The 13611-nt window shown below is 44.1% G+C and overlaps 1 protein-coding gene across 1 annotated transcript in view; it reads right to left on the bottom strand.

Moving 5' to 3' along the window:
• Window positions 1–2751: 2751 nt before the first annotated feature.
• ZC3H12C (zinc finger CCCH-type containing 12C) overlaps window positions 2752–13611 on the bottom strand; it is a 45761-nt gene continuing 34901 nt past the window's right edge. Inside the window, exons 5-7 of the mRNA XM_061988567.1 lie at window positions 11407–11641; window positions 10427–10533; window positions 2752–9721 (exon numbers count right to left, since the gene is read on the bottom strand). Of these exons, the coding sequence (XP_061844551.1) occupies window positions 8325–9721; window positions 10427–10533; window positions 11407–11641 (1739 nt within the window). The 3' untranslated portion in view covers window positions 2752–8324. The remainder of the gene's footprint in view (window positions 9722–10426; window positions 10534–11406; window positions 11642–13611) is intronic.

The following is a 13611-nucleotide window of genomic DNA, read 5'->3' as shown; positions in this document are numbered from 1 at the left end:
GCACCAGCAGCTCAGTGTCTTGAGCAAAGGTGGGGGGGGGAGTGATGGATTCGGCATTCTTGAGGAAATCTCATAAAGCCAGTCTGTGCCACCAAACCACCTGTGAAGAACTTAGTGTGTCCAGGGACATGCCAAACCCTGCTGTAGCTTTGCCACTCTGAATCAGCCGGCATACTGCCTTCCCCCAAAAATGAGAAATGAGCATGGCTTGTAGGTGCTGTGAGGTCTCATTGAAGAGGTACAGCTGGGAATACTGATGCAGTTTGTTGGTCAAGATCAGCTGCAGCACTTGTACCGCATTCCTCAGGGTTTAGCACCACCACTGATGAACATGCTGTATGGCACAGGGTAGGTGGATCTTTGCGTCTGCGTGCTGCAGTGGGCTGAAACGCAGCATCACAACTGTGAACACAAGCAATGAATTCAGTAATTAAGCAATATTTAGGTCACTTGCATCTGGAAGCTGAGCTCTGGGGGTCTTGGCTCCTTCATGGGAGAGACGAGTATGGTGGTCACCCAGCATACCCCATCAGCTGCCATCCCACAGCTCAAGAGCTAAAGCTGGAGCAACCTTCGGTTGAGAGTCAAAGAGGGAAGTGAGCAATGCAACCAGGGAAGCGGCCATTGTTTTCTTTAGAAAATAGCTAACAAGTGTGCTAAACAACCAAGGAACAGAGAAAAGCTACAGCCTGTTCATTAGCTCTTGTTAGGGGTTCACAGCCCAAGCTCTGCATGTGCTCTAGACTCACTTACCTCTAGCTCTTTGCAGGGACAACAAGCTGATGGTTGAGGTTGGGCTCTGGGCACCTGCCCAGCCCTTCCTTACGCTCCTCTGTTATCTGCTGTTACAGCTTGGCTTTGGAGCAGCACAGCACCAATGCATCTCTTGCCTGCAGTTTGCTTCTGCCATCTGAAATGAATGTGTTTTCCTTGTCCCTTGCCCTAAGCAATGCCTTAGAGAGAACAGCAACCTGCAGGAAAAGCAACCTGTCTGCTCCTCAGCTCGTCTGGGTAGAGGCTGCAGGTCAAGCAGAGGTGGGCAGGGCCCTTGGAGACATTCAGGTGGCGGTCTTCAGACAACTCTGCTCAGCCTGATAAATACAGTAGAAGTAATTTGCGGCTCTGAAGCCAAAAAGTGAGTCCTTACTTTGCTTGTGCTTTGGGAGATGGAGCCTCTGCTCTCCAAAATCGTGTTTTCTTGCCTAGGTGCGTGATAGCATTTTTGAAAGTGTAAGGGAAAGCACATAGAGGGTGCTTTGTCACATCCTCACCTACAGCAAATAGATTTCTGTCTCTCTCAGGCACAGCAGTAATGTGAATGCTTTACTGAGAGCGGCACTTGGCCCAAGGCTCAGCCGGCGTGCAGCTCAGAGCCCAGAGGGCCTTGCCTCAGGCCCGCAGCCTGCCTCTGCCCCCACAGACGTGCCACCCACCCTCAGCCCTCCTACACGCTCCTTGCTCAAGCTCAGGGCGGTCATTTACCCAACAGCAGCTGTGGCTGTGCAAACAGCGCCTCAGAAACAATGACCTTGTTCCACAGGGCGAGTGTGAAGGCTCAGCCGAGCTGAAGGTGACGGCAGCACCTGGGCCCACAGTCCCCGAGCCTGGCTTCTGACGATGAGGGGAGAGGTGCTGAGTCCAGCGGCACATCAGAAAAACGCCACACAAGCAGAAAATGGTCGGCTGGAGAGCAGGCAGCCTCCCGCCAGCACCTGCCAAGGGCCCAGCCCCGGGGCTGAGGCAGGGCCGGCAGGGCTGGGGACAGGCTTTCTGCCTCACACCCCTTCCCACCGCCACTCCGCCAACGTGGCCAGTCATGGTTCACGCACACCACAACGAGCTCTAGGATCAGCACCCCCGAGGCACGTGGCAGTAGTATTCCCACCCAGCTGCTGTGAGGGACCTTGGAGTTTCGCTCCAGTGCCTCCACTCGCCCTGAACAGCTGGGATCCACTCAGGCTGGAAACAGCACAACAGCAGATGTTCACGGCTGCGCACAACGTTTGCATTGAACAAACTACCCGTGGTCATAACTGACAAAGGGCAGCATTACTTATTTTTTTAAGGCCAACTTCTGGTTCCATTTGCATTCCTATCGGCCCACTTCACTCCTTGCTGCAGGACTGGCAGGCTGCTCTCTTGCCTGCACGTAGGGCTGGAGAGGGAAGCAAAAGTAACGCTGGCCCTGGCCCGGCAATGCAATTTGGCAAAAATACAATCCAACAGCTCTGTGTATTTTTTAATAGCCATTTTATCGCAGCTTTTAGGAGTTTCTGCTGTATCTTTGTATTCATCAGATAAGTATTATATTCTGAATTCTATTTTATCTACCCCCACAACATCATTCTGAGCTAGGCCACTAATACTTACGCAATGGTAGGGGAATAGATGTGTAGCTGAACTTGAAAGGAGACCAGGTCTACTGGCACTATGTCTAAATCCAAGTTCTGCTACTAAACGACTGATATGGCAACTTAAACCCCCAAGTTTCAACGTTCTCAGTAAGCAAAATAAATGATGGGAAAGAGCCTATTAAATATTAATTACCACCAAAAAAATGAACTGGTAATCTATAATCATTCACATGTTTGCAACTCTGTTTGAATTTACTCAAAGTGAGCAGTTTTGCGGTGCAGGCAGGAACACAAAGCTGTCTACAACTCACTGCTAACTGCTCTCGGGATTGATTGTTTTTTACGAAACAAAAGCAGCCCATCAATGAGGAAAATGAATCTTTATTTTGTTGGTTTTTTTTCTCTAAAAGACTCCATGTACATGGTTTTTCTTGTACGGTTCAGAAGGTGGTTTTTAAGATGTGAATAGTCACATCACAGATATAATACAGAACAACCAGTGAAGGAACGAAAACCCAGTTTGACAATTACTTTATCAAGTAGTCCAAACGTTATTTTTAACTAATGTTTTTGCCGGAGCAGAGTTCAGGACAGTACTAAAACCTCACCTACTCAACACCAGTAAAGAGATAACGAGGGGGAAAAGAACTACAATACACAATTATTGCTGCTGTACCTGCATTTCTGTTTCCTTGCAGGATATTCTGTAATATGCTGGTAAAACAGTTTTTAAATATCACTTTCATTATGAAGCCATTCAGATAAATAAAAAGTAAGCAACCAGACCACCTAACATGGTAAATTAAGACTGCATCTGAAACCAAAGAAAGGTAGTTGTACAAAAAGTAGAGAGGTTGTGTTTTTCAAGGCAGACTGTTACACCACTAAGACACTGAGGATGGGTGTGCTTAAACATCTGAGGCGATTCGGTTAGTAGGTGTTCCTACAAAGTCCAACCCTGGCCGAGCGGCCTGTCAGCACCAGTGAGATCTCGCTTCTTTCTGGGAGCAGACAGCCCCCCAGCTGTGCTCCTCAAGGCCTCAGCCCTCCCGCACTTACACACGTGGCAGTGTTACTCAAGTCTTCTCCCACACCACTGGATTTGGCCCACATTGAGTGCTTGTGCTGCAGTTAGGCAGGCATATGAGTGCTAGGGAGACTGGGCCCTCCACAGCCATTCTGCCTGAGGAGGGGACAAGAACTATTGCAGTCATTTAGGTGAAAGGGCTGACAGTAACAAACACTTCAGCACAAGTTATGACAACCCTTTAAGACCTGAAAATGGAAGCTGGAAAACTGTTTAAAGCACACTGGTAACTATGAACACCTCTGTGTGTTTGACAGTGCCTTTATCAAGACCTCCTACATATTCCTGATGCAGTGGTGTGCCACCTCGGATGGCTCACACAAAAACAGACATTCCACCTGGGATTAGGTGACTGGATCATCAGTTTCCAATGAAACCTTGAGATAGATGAACTGTGTTCTAGAATGTCTAAAGATGAAGTCTGAACATCTCTCACGTTGCCTAGGAAAAAGTTCACTGGAACTTAGCACAGAATGGTTTGGGATTAGTTACACAGTCTAAACAACGTGCACATACACATTGAATTTGATCAAAATTCTTAAAAACTACACTTCTCTATAATTTACAAAGTATGTAAAACGCGTGATTTGACATTTATAAAACCTCAGCCCTTTTATGAAAAACAAAACAAGGCCATGGAGTTTTGATTTAAGTTTAAATCTATTGTTTCTTCTTCTCAGCAGTTTTAGTTCCTGTGATAAATAAAAAATATAAACAGCGCTCCACCACGGCCTTATAATGCAAGGAATAAATTAGCAAGAGTCACACTGTAAATCAAAATAAATAACTTCTAAATTATTGTTTCATCTTTTAAAAAATGGTCTCTTTAATTGCACAGCATTATAAATTTTCAGTAGCAAGGAAAAGTCAGTTGGGTATTTTACGAAACACTCCAGAGATTATGAAAGCATTGTGTCTCAATGTTTCAAGCTTTACACACCGAAAATCCCTTGGTCACACCATCAACTGATAGAGAAATGTTTTGGTAGTCTCTGACTGCAGCAAGCTGCTGCGGTATCGCTCAGCTGAGGCATTGGCCCCTCGGCGCCCACCCTGCCGGGGCAAACATCCCCAGCCCTCCCTTCCGAGCGAGGTAACTGCTTTACACCGACAGAGCTTTGATATTTTTTGGAAAAGAATTCCCCATTAGCTACAAGTTTCACAGCAAAAGATCACCAATAGCTCAACAACAGCCCACGCGCTCTGAGGCTGCCCAAGCACCCTTGGTGGGCTGCAGCAGCCCAGCACACCTTCGTTTTGGGGTGTCACCACCACCACAGTAGGATTCTGACACTGCCCAGGGCTATTTTGCAGTGAAGGGACCAAACTACAGTTCAGACATGCCAAAGAAAATAGGACAGCTAAACAGATACGATGTTATCTCAGACTACTAGCAGCAGCCAAGCACACGCTTGCCAAGCACTCATACACACATAGGTGTGCATTTAAAAGCACAAAAAGCACAACAAAGCGATTAACACTGTCAGAGCCTGGGCACATTTAGCTCAGTTAGGGATCCATGGGACATATTTAAAAACTCTAAATTGCTGCACACAAAACAAGTGTGTGCAGATGCCTAATGTGTGTTGAAAATACTGTCTGTCTATCTGCTGATGTGGCTATAATAGCTTGGGATTGGATCTGAAACTACGGGCTTTCTGTGCCATGGGGCACAGACAGTGCCGTGGAACCACCTGTACTGAGTTGCGTGGGATGTTACAGTTTGGTTATTTGCACCACAACAATTACATTGACAAATGTAGTCTTCGACCACTGTCGTTGTGCTTGTGTTTGTTACTGGTGTTCTTTCTAAAGGCTGTTAAACATAGACTGTTGTCTTCATTGTGGAAGAGCTGATGCACAACTCCTCATTCCTACTATCACAGCAAAACCAGGGGAACTATCAAGACCAATATTTTGTCCACAGTAAATTTGTTTTACCCAACATAAGAGTCTAAGAGGAACTGGCACATCATTGCACAACATTAAACCCCACCAAATTACTCCTATTCTTATACTTTTAAAGCATTTTCAGTGCTTAAGTACAAAGCACAGAACCTATTACAAAGACCCTCTAGCAATCCCCACGCTTTCAAGGATTCAACACTGCCTTAAACACACAGGGAGGCAATCAATACCGATAAACCCAGGTCTGGGTGCTGCAGCACAGTCCCACGGGGCTCCTTGCAGTGGTTTACCAAGGTGGCTAAGCCTGCTGATCCAATACTCAGGGCCAGACTGCTACATGTGCAGGGTGGGACGCATTCTGATGCTCATGTGACAGGGAGAAAGACACAACACCTCTATTACACACACACACAAACACACGCGCGCTTCTGTTCACGCTTAACGGAATTCAGCTTTTGGCAGAAGTAAATTCCTACATAAAAATAGAAACCCATTACAAACACAAATAGAATCATTGCATTATTAGAACAGCTGCATCTACACTATGGTGTAGTACTTGAGTGTAATTCAATTAAAAAAACCCCAATCTTAGTGTACAACTAAGACGAGACCCATTTCCCAGTCCAAACCTCGGCGTCAGCGCTGCATCGATCTCTACATTAAAACATGCTCTACGGATGGCAACCAACCAAATCCAGGGAAAAACTGTTGCCAGAGGTGACAGAGAGGTCCTCTCCCTGAACAGACAAGGTAGGACAGACAGCGTAGAGCCCCTCTGGTATCGCCGCAGGGCCGGGCGATGGCAGATCCCGCAGCGCATCAGCGGCGGGAGCTGCAAGAGCACTACACCTCCTGAATTGGTTTGCTGAACATGGTTCAGATTATTGGATATGTCTATAAGCACAATGCTCTTTAGAAGCATTTACTGTATACCCAAACCCTACTCGCTGCAACACACGGTGTCGCACGGGTAGTGAAAACATCTTCATGTTCAAAGGTGCTTGGACATCATTTTCAGGCAGCATTTTACCTTTATTTTAGTGAGCTCCCACTACAAAGATTTTAGAAGGAAGAAGATGCCAATAGTTTCTCTTTTCTTTTTAACACGTGAAACTGAGACAGACACCTAAATAAATATCTAGTTTTACTCACCTAGGTCTAGTATATGACTGAAATCTCTACTTTTTAAATAAGGGATAAAATGTTGCCCAAAAGACTAGTTATGCTTATATCTGTGTTTCCACTAAATCTACAAATCAAAATAGTTCTCAGTTAAAAAGATACAATTTGTATCAACAGTAAAAGGTACTTTCTGGTTCTTCAGGGCCTTACTTTAAATGCCAGCAAGTGTACCAAAACTATCAGTGATAGTAAACAGCGTAAACCAGTGATTTTGTTTTTAACACTGAACTTTGTTACAATGGATGGAAACCTAAAACTGTCAGCAGTCAGTCACATAAGTACATCTGACGTGAATTGCAAAATCTATTTCTATTATATATATATATATATATATAAATGCTAGTAAAACCCATGACTTAAAACCAGAAATATCCCTTTCTAATACTAAAACAGACTCTGTCTGTTTCTAAAACTACACTATTTGTGGCGAGAGTGAGGCCTACACAATGCAACAGGCCAAAAACTAACTTCAGGAACACACAGGGTAGCTTCTCTGCCTGCAACCCTCCCCTCCTCAACAGAAACAGAAAGAAAGGGGAAAAAAAAAAAAGATAAAAGTTTAAGTTATTATTTTGAGCTACAATATCATTACCATAGTGCAGTTAATAAATGTTGCATATTCTCAACACACAAAACCTTTTCAGGCCAGCCTTGATAAATAGCAAGAAAAATCAAACAGTATCTTAAATACAAAACTTGCATTGAGATAATTAAATTCATTTAAAAACAGGTAAATATTTTATGAAAAGCGTATTTTATCCAGTACACTTGTGCAGCAATACAAAGGAAAAGCACATAAAACAACTAAATGGAACCCTGTGATTTCAGGCGCCCTTTTACTGATCAGAAACACAGGAAGCTGGGTAACAAGACACAAAAACTGAAACAGGGAGGCCTGGGTCTGGGGAAGAGGCTCTGAGCATTTGCAGCTTATGTTGGCTTTCAGGGGGGCTGCAAATTCTCAGCGCCTTTAAAAATCAGGCAATAGGGTTTTTACCTCATCCATAAATGAGTAAGGAAAAAAAAGGTATTTTTTTTCTTCCTCTGATTGCATCTGATTTTACTAATTGGCTGCATCAACAAAACACATAACCATTTAAACAAAACAAAGCAAGCAATGAAAAGTGCCATACTATAAATTACCGTTATATTGTTACCCATTTCACTGATAACTGGTAACTTAATTACTTGTTTTTTAAAAAAAATGAAGTCAGTGCTGTAGTAAATCTTTGTTTCCTATAAATAGATGATTATAGCACACACACAAAAGCTCACAAACAAACAAACAAACATACATACTCATGGTGGTGCAAAAAGTTCAAAAACTCGTCCTGAAAGCTGCCTGCCAGAAGTAGCGCAATCCTCTTTCTGCAGGTTGCCTCAACACCACACAGCCCAAGGACAAACATCCAGCAAGTTAAAAACCAAAAACAACGGGTAACAGGGATAGAAAGTGCTGCATATAAACCCCTGATGCACCAAAGATTATAACCAGAGACCACAGGTTTTTATTATTTTTTAAATATATATATATATATATTAATTTAAACTGGAACATTTCTCCAGCTGTGAAAATAGCCATTTAAAAAATTTCAAACTAGAACGCAAAACGTATCTGGTACTTCCAATGCATGGGGCTACACATACAGACTCCATGATACAGTATTTCACATAAACGGATTACTATATAACCTCCTTGCTGAGAAGGAGATCCCAAATGCTATTGTAGCAAACCTCCCTCAGCATTAGAGCTGAGCTGAAAACTACTAGACACCACAAAGATGCATCATCTCTCAATAACCTAGCTGAGATTTTTCCACTAAGATGGCTGCAGCGAGCTGCTGCGCGTCCGTCACGTGAGGGTTCTTCTTCATGACGATCCTCACAAGGTCGGGGGGGAAGATGTTACACAGGTTAATGTAAACCTTCTCCCGGGTGTCTTGGTGCCTCGGAGGGTCTTGAGGGATCCCACAGTACGGTACGCGCCAGGTCTGGTCCTGCTGCTCGGGTAAGCTTTGGAAGGCAAACTGCTCGTAACACGGCTGCGTGGGGTTGTTTGGCAGGGAGTAGGTCTGGCGGTAGCCATACGCCTCCATCCCGTAACTCTGCCTGTCCCAGCTGCCGAGCCCGTCTTGGCCAGAATAAGGCTTCCTGTGTCTTAAGGGAGAGTTCTCGTAGAGGCGTGAGTCTGAGATGCTATCGACCCTCGTGGAGACGAGGGCTCGCCCCAGGTGCACCGCCTTGGCGTGCGACGAGCTCCCTGACGTGGAGTAGTCATTCGGGCAACTAGAGCGAGCACTGACGGCGGGATGCTGCAGGTGCACAGCCATGTAAGGGATCGGAGGTTTGTGGTGATGCTTTGGTTCTTCGTGGTTATAGTTCTGCACTCGTGCGAGAGGCTCGTGGTAGCTCTGCAGGAAAGGCTGAGTGTTAAGGCGGCCGTGAGGGTGCATGTGCTGGCACTTCAAGTTCTCCTCCAGCTGCGGGTCGGGTGAACTCATGTAGGAGCGATCGCTGTAGCCCACGTAGGAATCGCTACTGCCGCAGCTAACGCTCCCTTCGCTGCTGCAGTCGGAAGCTACAGAGCTGATCCGATAGTCCGTGTCCAGCGAGAAGCGTCTCTCGGGACTACGCGGACCTGACACGCTTAGGTTCGAATACGCACTCAGCATGGAGTAATACCCTACGTCCACAGGAGACTCGCATTTGGGATACTGGTCGTAAGGCATCGGCGTTCCGTGGTTTTTGGTTGCCATCATCACTGTGGGATACTGTCCCTGTGGTCTTTGATCCTGAGGTGGGAAGTGAACTCCGGATGGAAGGCCGTTAGTTAAAGGTGCAGTACTTTGGGGTTTTGCAGCAGAGGAACTTGGTATACTAACTAAAGAGGGTACAGACCTGGTTTCCAATTTGTTTTTGGTGGGAAGCTTTTCCTCCAAGTCTTGATAGACTTGAGTCCTTATACTAGGATCCGATTGCCTCTTTGGAGCAGCACGCTTCAGCTCAGAAGTGCTGTCGTTTTTAGTACTACAGGGAACACTATTGCTTTTTACCAGTCCTCCTTCACTTGTAGTTTTGGCAGCTGTGCTTCTAGACATGGCACGAAGTTCATCAGCTACAGATCGCTGAGGCTGATTTCCTCTTTCTGGATGATAGTATTTGCATTTGTGTCCGTAGGTACATTTCTTCCCTGTTAATACAAACATTAATCAGATAAAAAGAAGCTTCAACCAAAATCTGTTAAATCATCAAATGGAAACGTCTCTCACTTCAAGTTTTACTGATGACTTGAAAGATCTTGCCAATGGCTTTCAGTGACACAAGGTGAGATCCAAGACTCTTCACTTGTATCACAGAGCAAAAGGGGCAGCGATAGCACGCTGCAGCTAGTTCTCTAGGAATGCAGACTGATGCAGACTAAGCTGAATATGACACATGTACCTGCTGTATTGGGCCAAGGAGACATATAATCAGAAAACTTCATAGGGAAGTCCCACTGAGTTGTATGACCAGCAGGCTTCAGCTCAGTCAAGATGCTGGTGTGCCTGTAAGGATGCACAGCAGCTAAACTTCAGACAGCCCAACCAATTTTTTGGGAAGAAACTGAGATGCCTTAGGACCAAATTGCATTAGAAAAGGGCTTTCTGGAGCAGAATTTAGGTGCTGATGCTCCTGTAGTTCAACTAGTAGATGGAAATGTTCTCTAATTAGCACATTAAAAAAATACATCACTTCAGTTTCCATTGTCAGCTCAGCATTTCAACCATTCCCAGCCTAAGACAATGATGCAAAAACCTCAGTTAAAAAACTCCTATTTCTGGCAATGTTAATATCAAGCAGGAGCTTGGGCCCCAGTCCCAGCAGTACAGAAAACTGAGGAGTAAAATCCAATTACCGTATGGACACGGTTGCTTCTTATGTTCTGGCACAATAGGCTTCTTCCTAAGAAAATTGTCCAGACTTGGACCGTGGCGGCCAAGAGGATCATCAGGAGGCATAAATCTACAAAGCAGGAAAAAAAGTATTATGGAATCAAAAGTCTTTTAATCTTCCTTATGCAATGACCAAGAACCTCATGACTGTATCCTACACTCTAACCTGCCATGCTGACATTTTTCAGCCCGGGTAATTTGAGAGCCGTTTTGCAAGGCCACCTTTCTGCTGCAGGTATTGCCTAAGAGAGGAGTCACAGCAACAGAGCGTGGACACCCTTGGCCTGCCTCAGACACCTCCAGTTTAGCTCAGCTGACTGCTCTGCAGCACACAACCTTTTCCTACAGCAAAGTAAGGGCAGCAATATGGGCAGTGATTTCTTAAAACACAACTAACTTTGCAAAACTGTGCTGGTCGTCTAGGACTCTTGCATCAGTACACAGGCAAGGGGCTTGCCTGGCAGGGTACTGAGTCCCTTGCACTTCAAGAAGCTACCAGTTGATCTGTATGCAAGCGTAGGAAGTTAGCACAGATGAGTCTAAGAAGACAGTTGAAATAGAGACCTCCCGAGGTTTGTTCCAATGTGGGCTTTTCTATGGCTCCAGGATTTAGGAGTCTAACTACAGGCACTCAGAACTGCTGTCTCAGCATATCAAGAGAACTGGAATATGATACTGTAGCACACATCAAATATATCATATACATCAGCATATAACAAAAAAGGTAAAAACATAGCATAAACGGATACAGTTATAGAAAAGCTCTAACACAAACTAGAGTTTGAGTGCATTTAATCAGAAGACCAAGTCTACGATTGACTATTTGTCCTCTTTTCCTACATGTACCTAAGGATTTGGGTGCAAGATAAGAAATTCACACAAGTCTTCAAACTGTCTTTTCCTCAGTTATTTTAGTGGAACATATAAAGACGGAATTACTTACTTGTCATTAACAAATGAATACATCAGCAAGCGTTCATCTATGAACTTCTTCCATTCAGGCTTTTCATTAGCTAGATCCCTGTAGTTATCATTAGAAACAATGATGCCATCTGACTCAAAGGCCAACTTCACTATAAAGCGGTCATCATAGCACACCACCCTTCTGCCTTGCACTCGGCGCGAGGGTGTGAACACCAGAATCTTCTCCTTTTCTAACTTACGCAGGATTTCTTGATCTACAAGGAGTAAGAACCAAAAGTTAAAAAAAAAAAAAACAGAAAAGAAAAAGACATTTGTTTAATCTCCAAAGACACTAGGTTTGAGGGAGGAAACCCAAGTATTTAGGACTAAGCGTGTCTTAAATGGTTACAGTCCAGCAGAAAGTGTCTGATATTTGATATCTGGGGTTACAGTCAGCAGCCAACTGGTAATACTTTCAAAAAACCCCTCAATCACATAAAAACCTCCCCTTCCACAACATTTCCCAAAGACTAACACAGGAGACCTTGTCATGTTGCTTTGGTTCAGAAGATGCAGTACTTATCAAAATGCCTATGAAAAACTCCTCTGTGTGGAGGGATGGTTTTAAACATTACTAAATGTTTCAGTGAATAGGAGGGCTACATTCAAGAACAGCCAAGGGTTTCCTGTAGGTGAGCTCCTTGGTAAACACAGATCTCTTCCATTTCTTTGTGATACCCAGCAAGAAACATCTTTGGAAAACATTCTACTAGCTCACGTTAATGGAATTGTCTCATAAAATTCTCTGCCCATGGAGACAATGGGTTACTACTAGTACTCACAAGGACTAGAGAACCCACATTCTGTACAAACACTCAAGCTCTTCACAAACAGAAACAGCATTCCCTAAAACCTCTGATGTCATGATACCTTGCAAGCAACAGCAAATGTGCTTTTGAGTTTTGTTTTGGGTTTTTATTTTACCTCCAGTAATAGATCAGAACTTATCTTTCCTTGAAGGATTCACAAATTCATATATAAGGCTTTATCAAACCCAAACAGATTTCTCTCTCATCCTGCTAAATAAGCATGTCTAACATTTGATGTAATTCCTTCCTGTCCTACATAGTCTGCCAATCACCTATCCAAAAGCACTTTCTCCCAAGGAGGTTTGAAAGATGGACTCGGGCTACTAAGGTGGCTGTACCAGTGCTGAGACACACAACTCCTGTGTTGATTCCCCTAGCTGTCATTCTCCTCAGAGCAGACAAGCTACGAAAGAAAAATGAACAAAGAGCTAGGCAACACCTAAACCAGCAGAAGATGCTTGTGCAGTGAATATGAGTCATGGTCCTTAATAACGGTTGAGATCTCAAATAACTGTTTTGTAGCACAAGAAACTTGACAGGGAACATGCTCCATCTAGAAAAAAAAGATTAAAAGGCTCCAACAAGAAGAAATACAGCATTAATACTACATATAAGCACTGTATTTGCTACAAGCATTTATCTGCTTAGCAGAAAAAGCACACGATTTCAAATGAAATCCAACCTTTTTGTATTCACACACACACACACTCCCTGCCACGTGGTAAATGATGAATAAGAGTGTGATGGAAGGTGAGATTTTTTTCCTCCCCAAGAAAGAATTTAAAAGTCTGCCATGTGATGACTGGCAGGTAATAATAAGACAGATGCAGCTGTTGCTCAGTCTGAGAAGTTTCTCACGAATACAGAGAGTCTAGAACCATTCCCACATTAGTCATCTAAGACTTTTTCAAAGTTCCAGGTGGCCACACATTTCAGGTGCACATCCCTGGAAATGGACTGTCAGCACCATGTACTTCGCAGGATAAGAAAACTGAAAAACCTCTTTTACAGAAGACACAATAACCTGCTTTGACTTTTCTTCCATTTTCAGGGTCCATTATGACACATGGCAAAGCGATTTCTCACTCCTGGACAACTGGTCAATTCTAAGTCTCGCTACTTTCTTGAGGAGTTCCTTTTGGGGTTTCAAGCCCTACCCACAGTTCTAGTAGATGTCAAACTTACTTCTAAACAGCCAAATCTTTATTACTTACTAGTAGAGTGAAAGAGAAAGGCTTCAAGAGAACGGCTCTACACTGCCTGCAATAAGGGGAGAACAGTAGCTTTCCAAACATCTTCTTGCATCAACATGATATGTCCTAGTAGCAAATTCATAATAAATGAAATAAAGTGTTGTGAAGATCCTTGCAGACACT

The sequence above is a fragment of the Colius striatus genome, chromosome 1 (genome assembly GCF_028858725.1).
Source record: "Colius striatus isolate bColStr4 chromosome 1, bColStr4.1.hap1, whole genome shotgun sequence".
NCBI lineage: Eukaryota > Metazoa > Chordata > Aves > Coliiformes > Coliidae > Colius > Colius striatus.
Note: the sequence above shows the minus strand (reverse complement) of the source record. Positions and strands in the feature narration are given on the sequence as shown.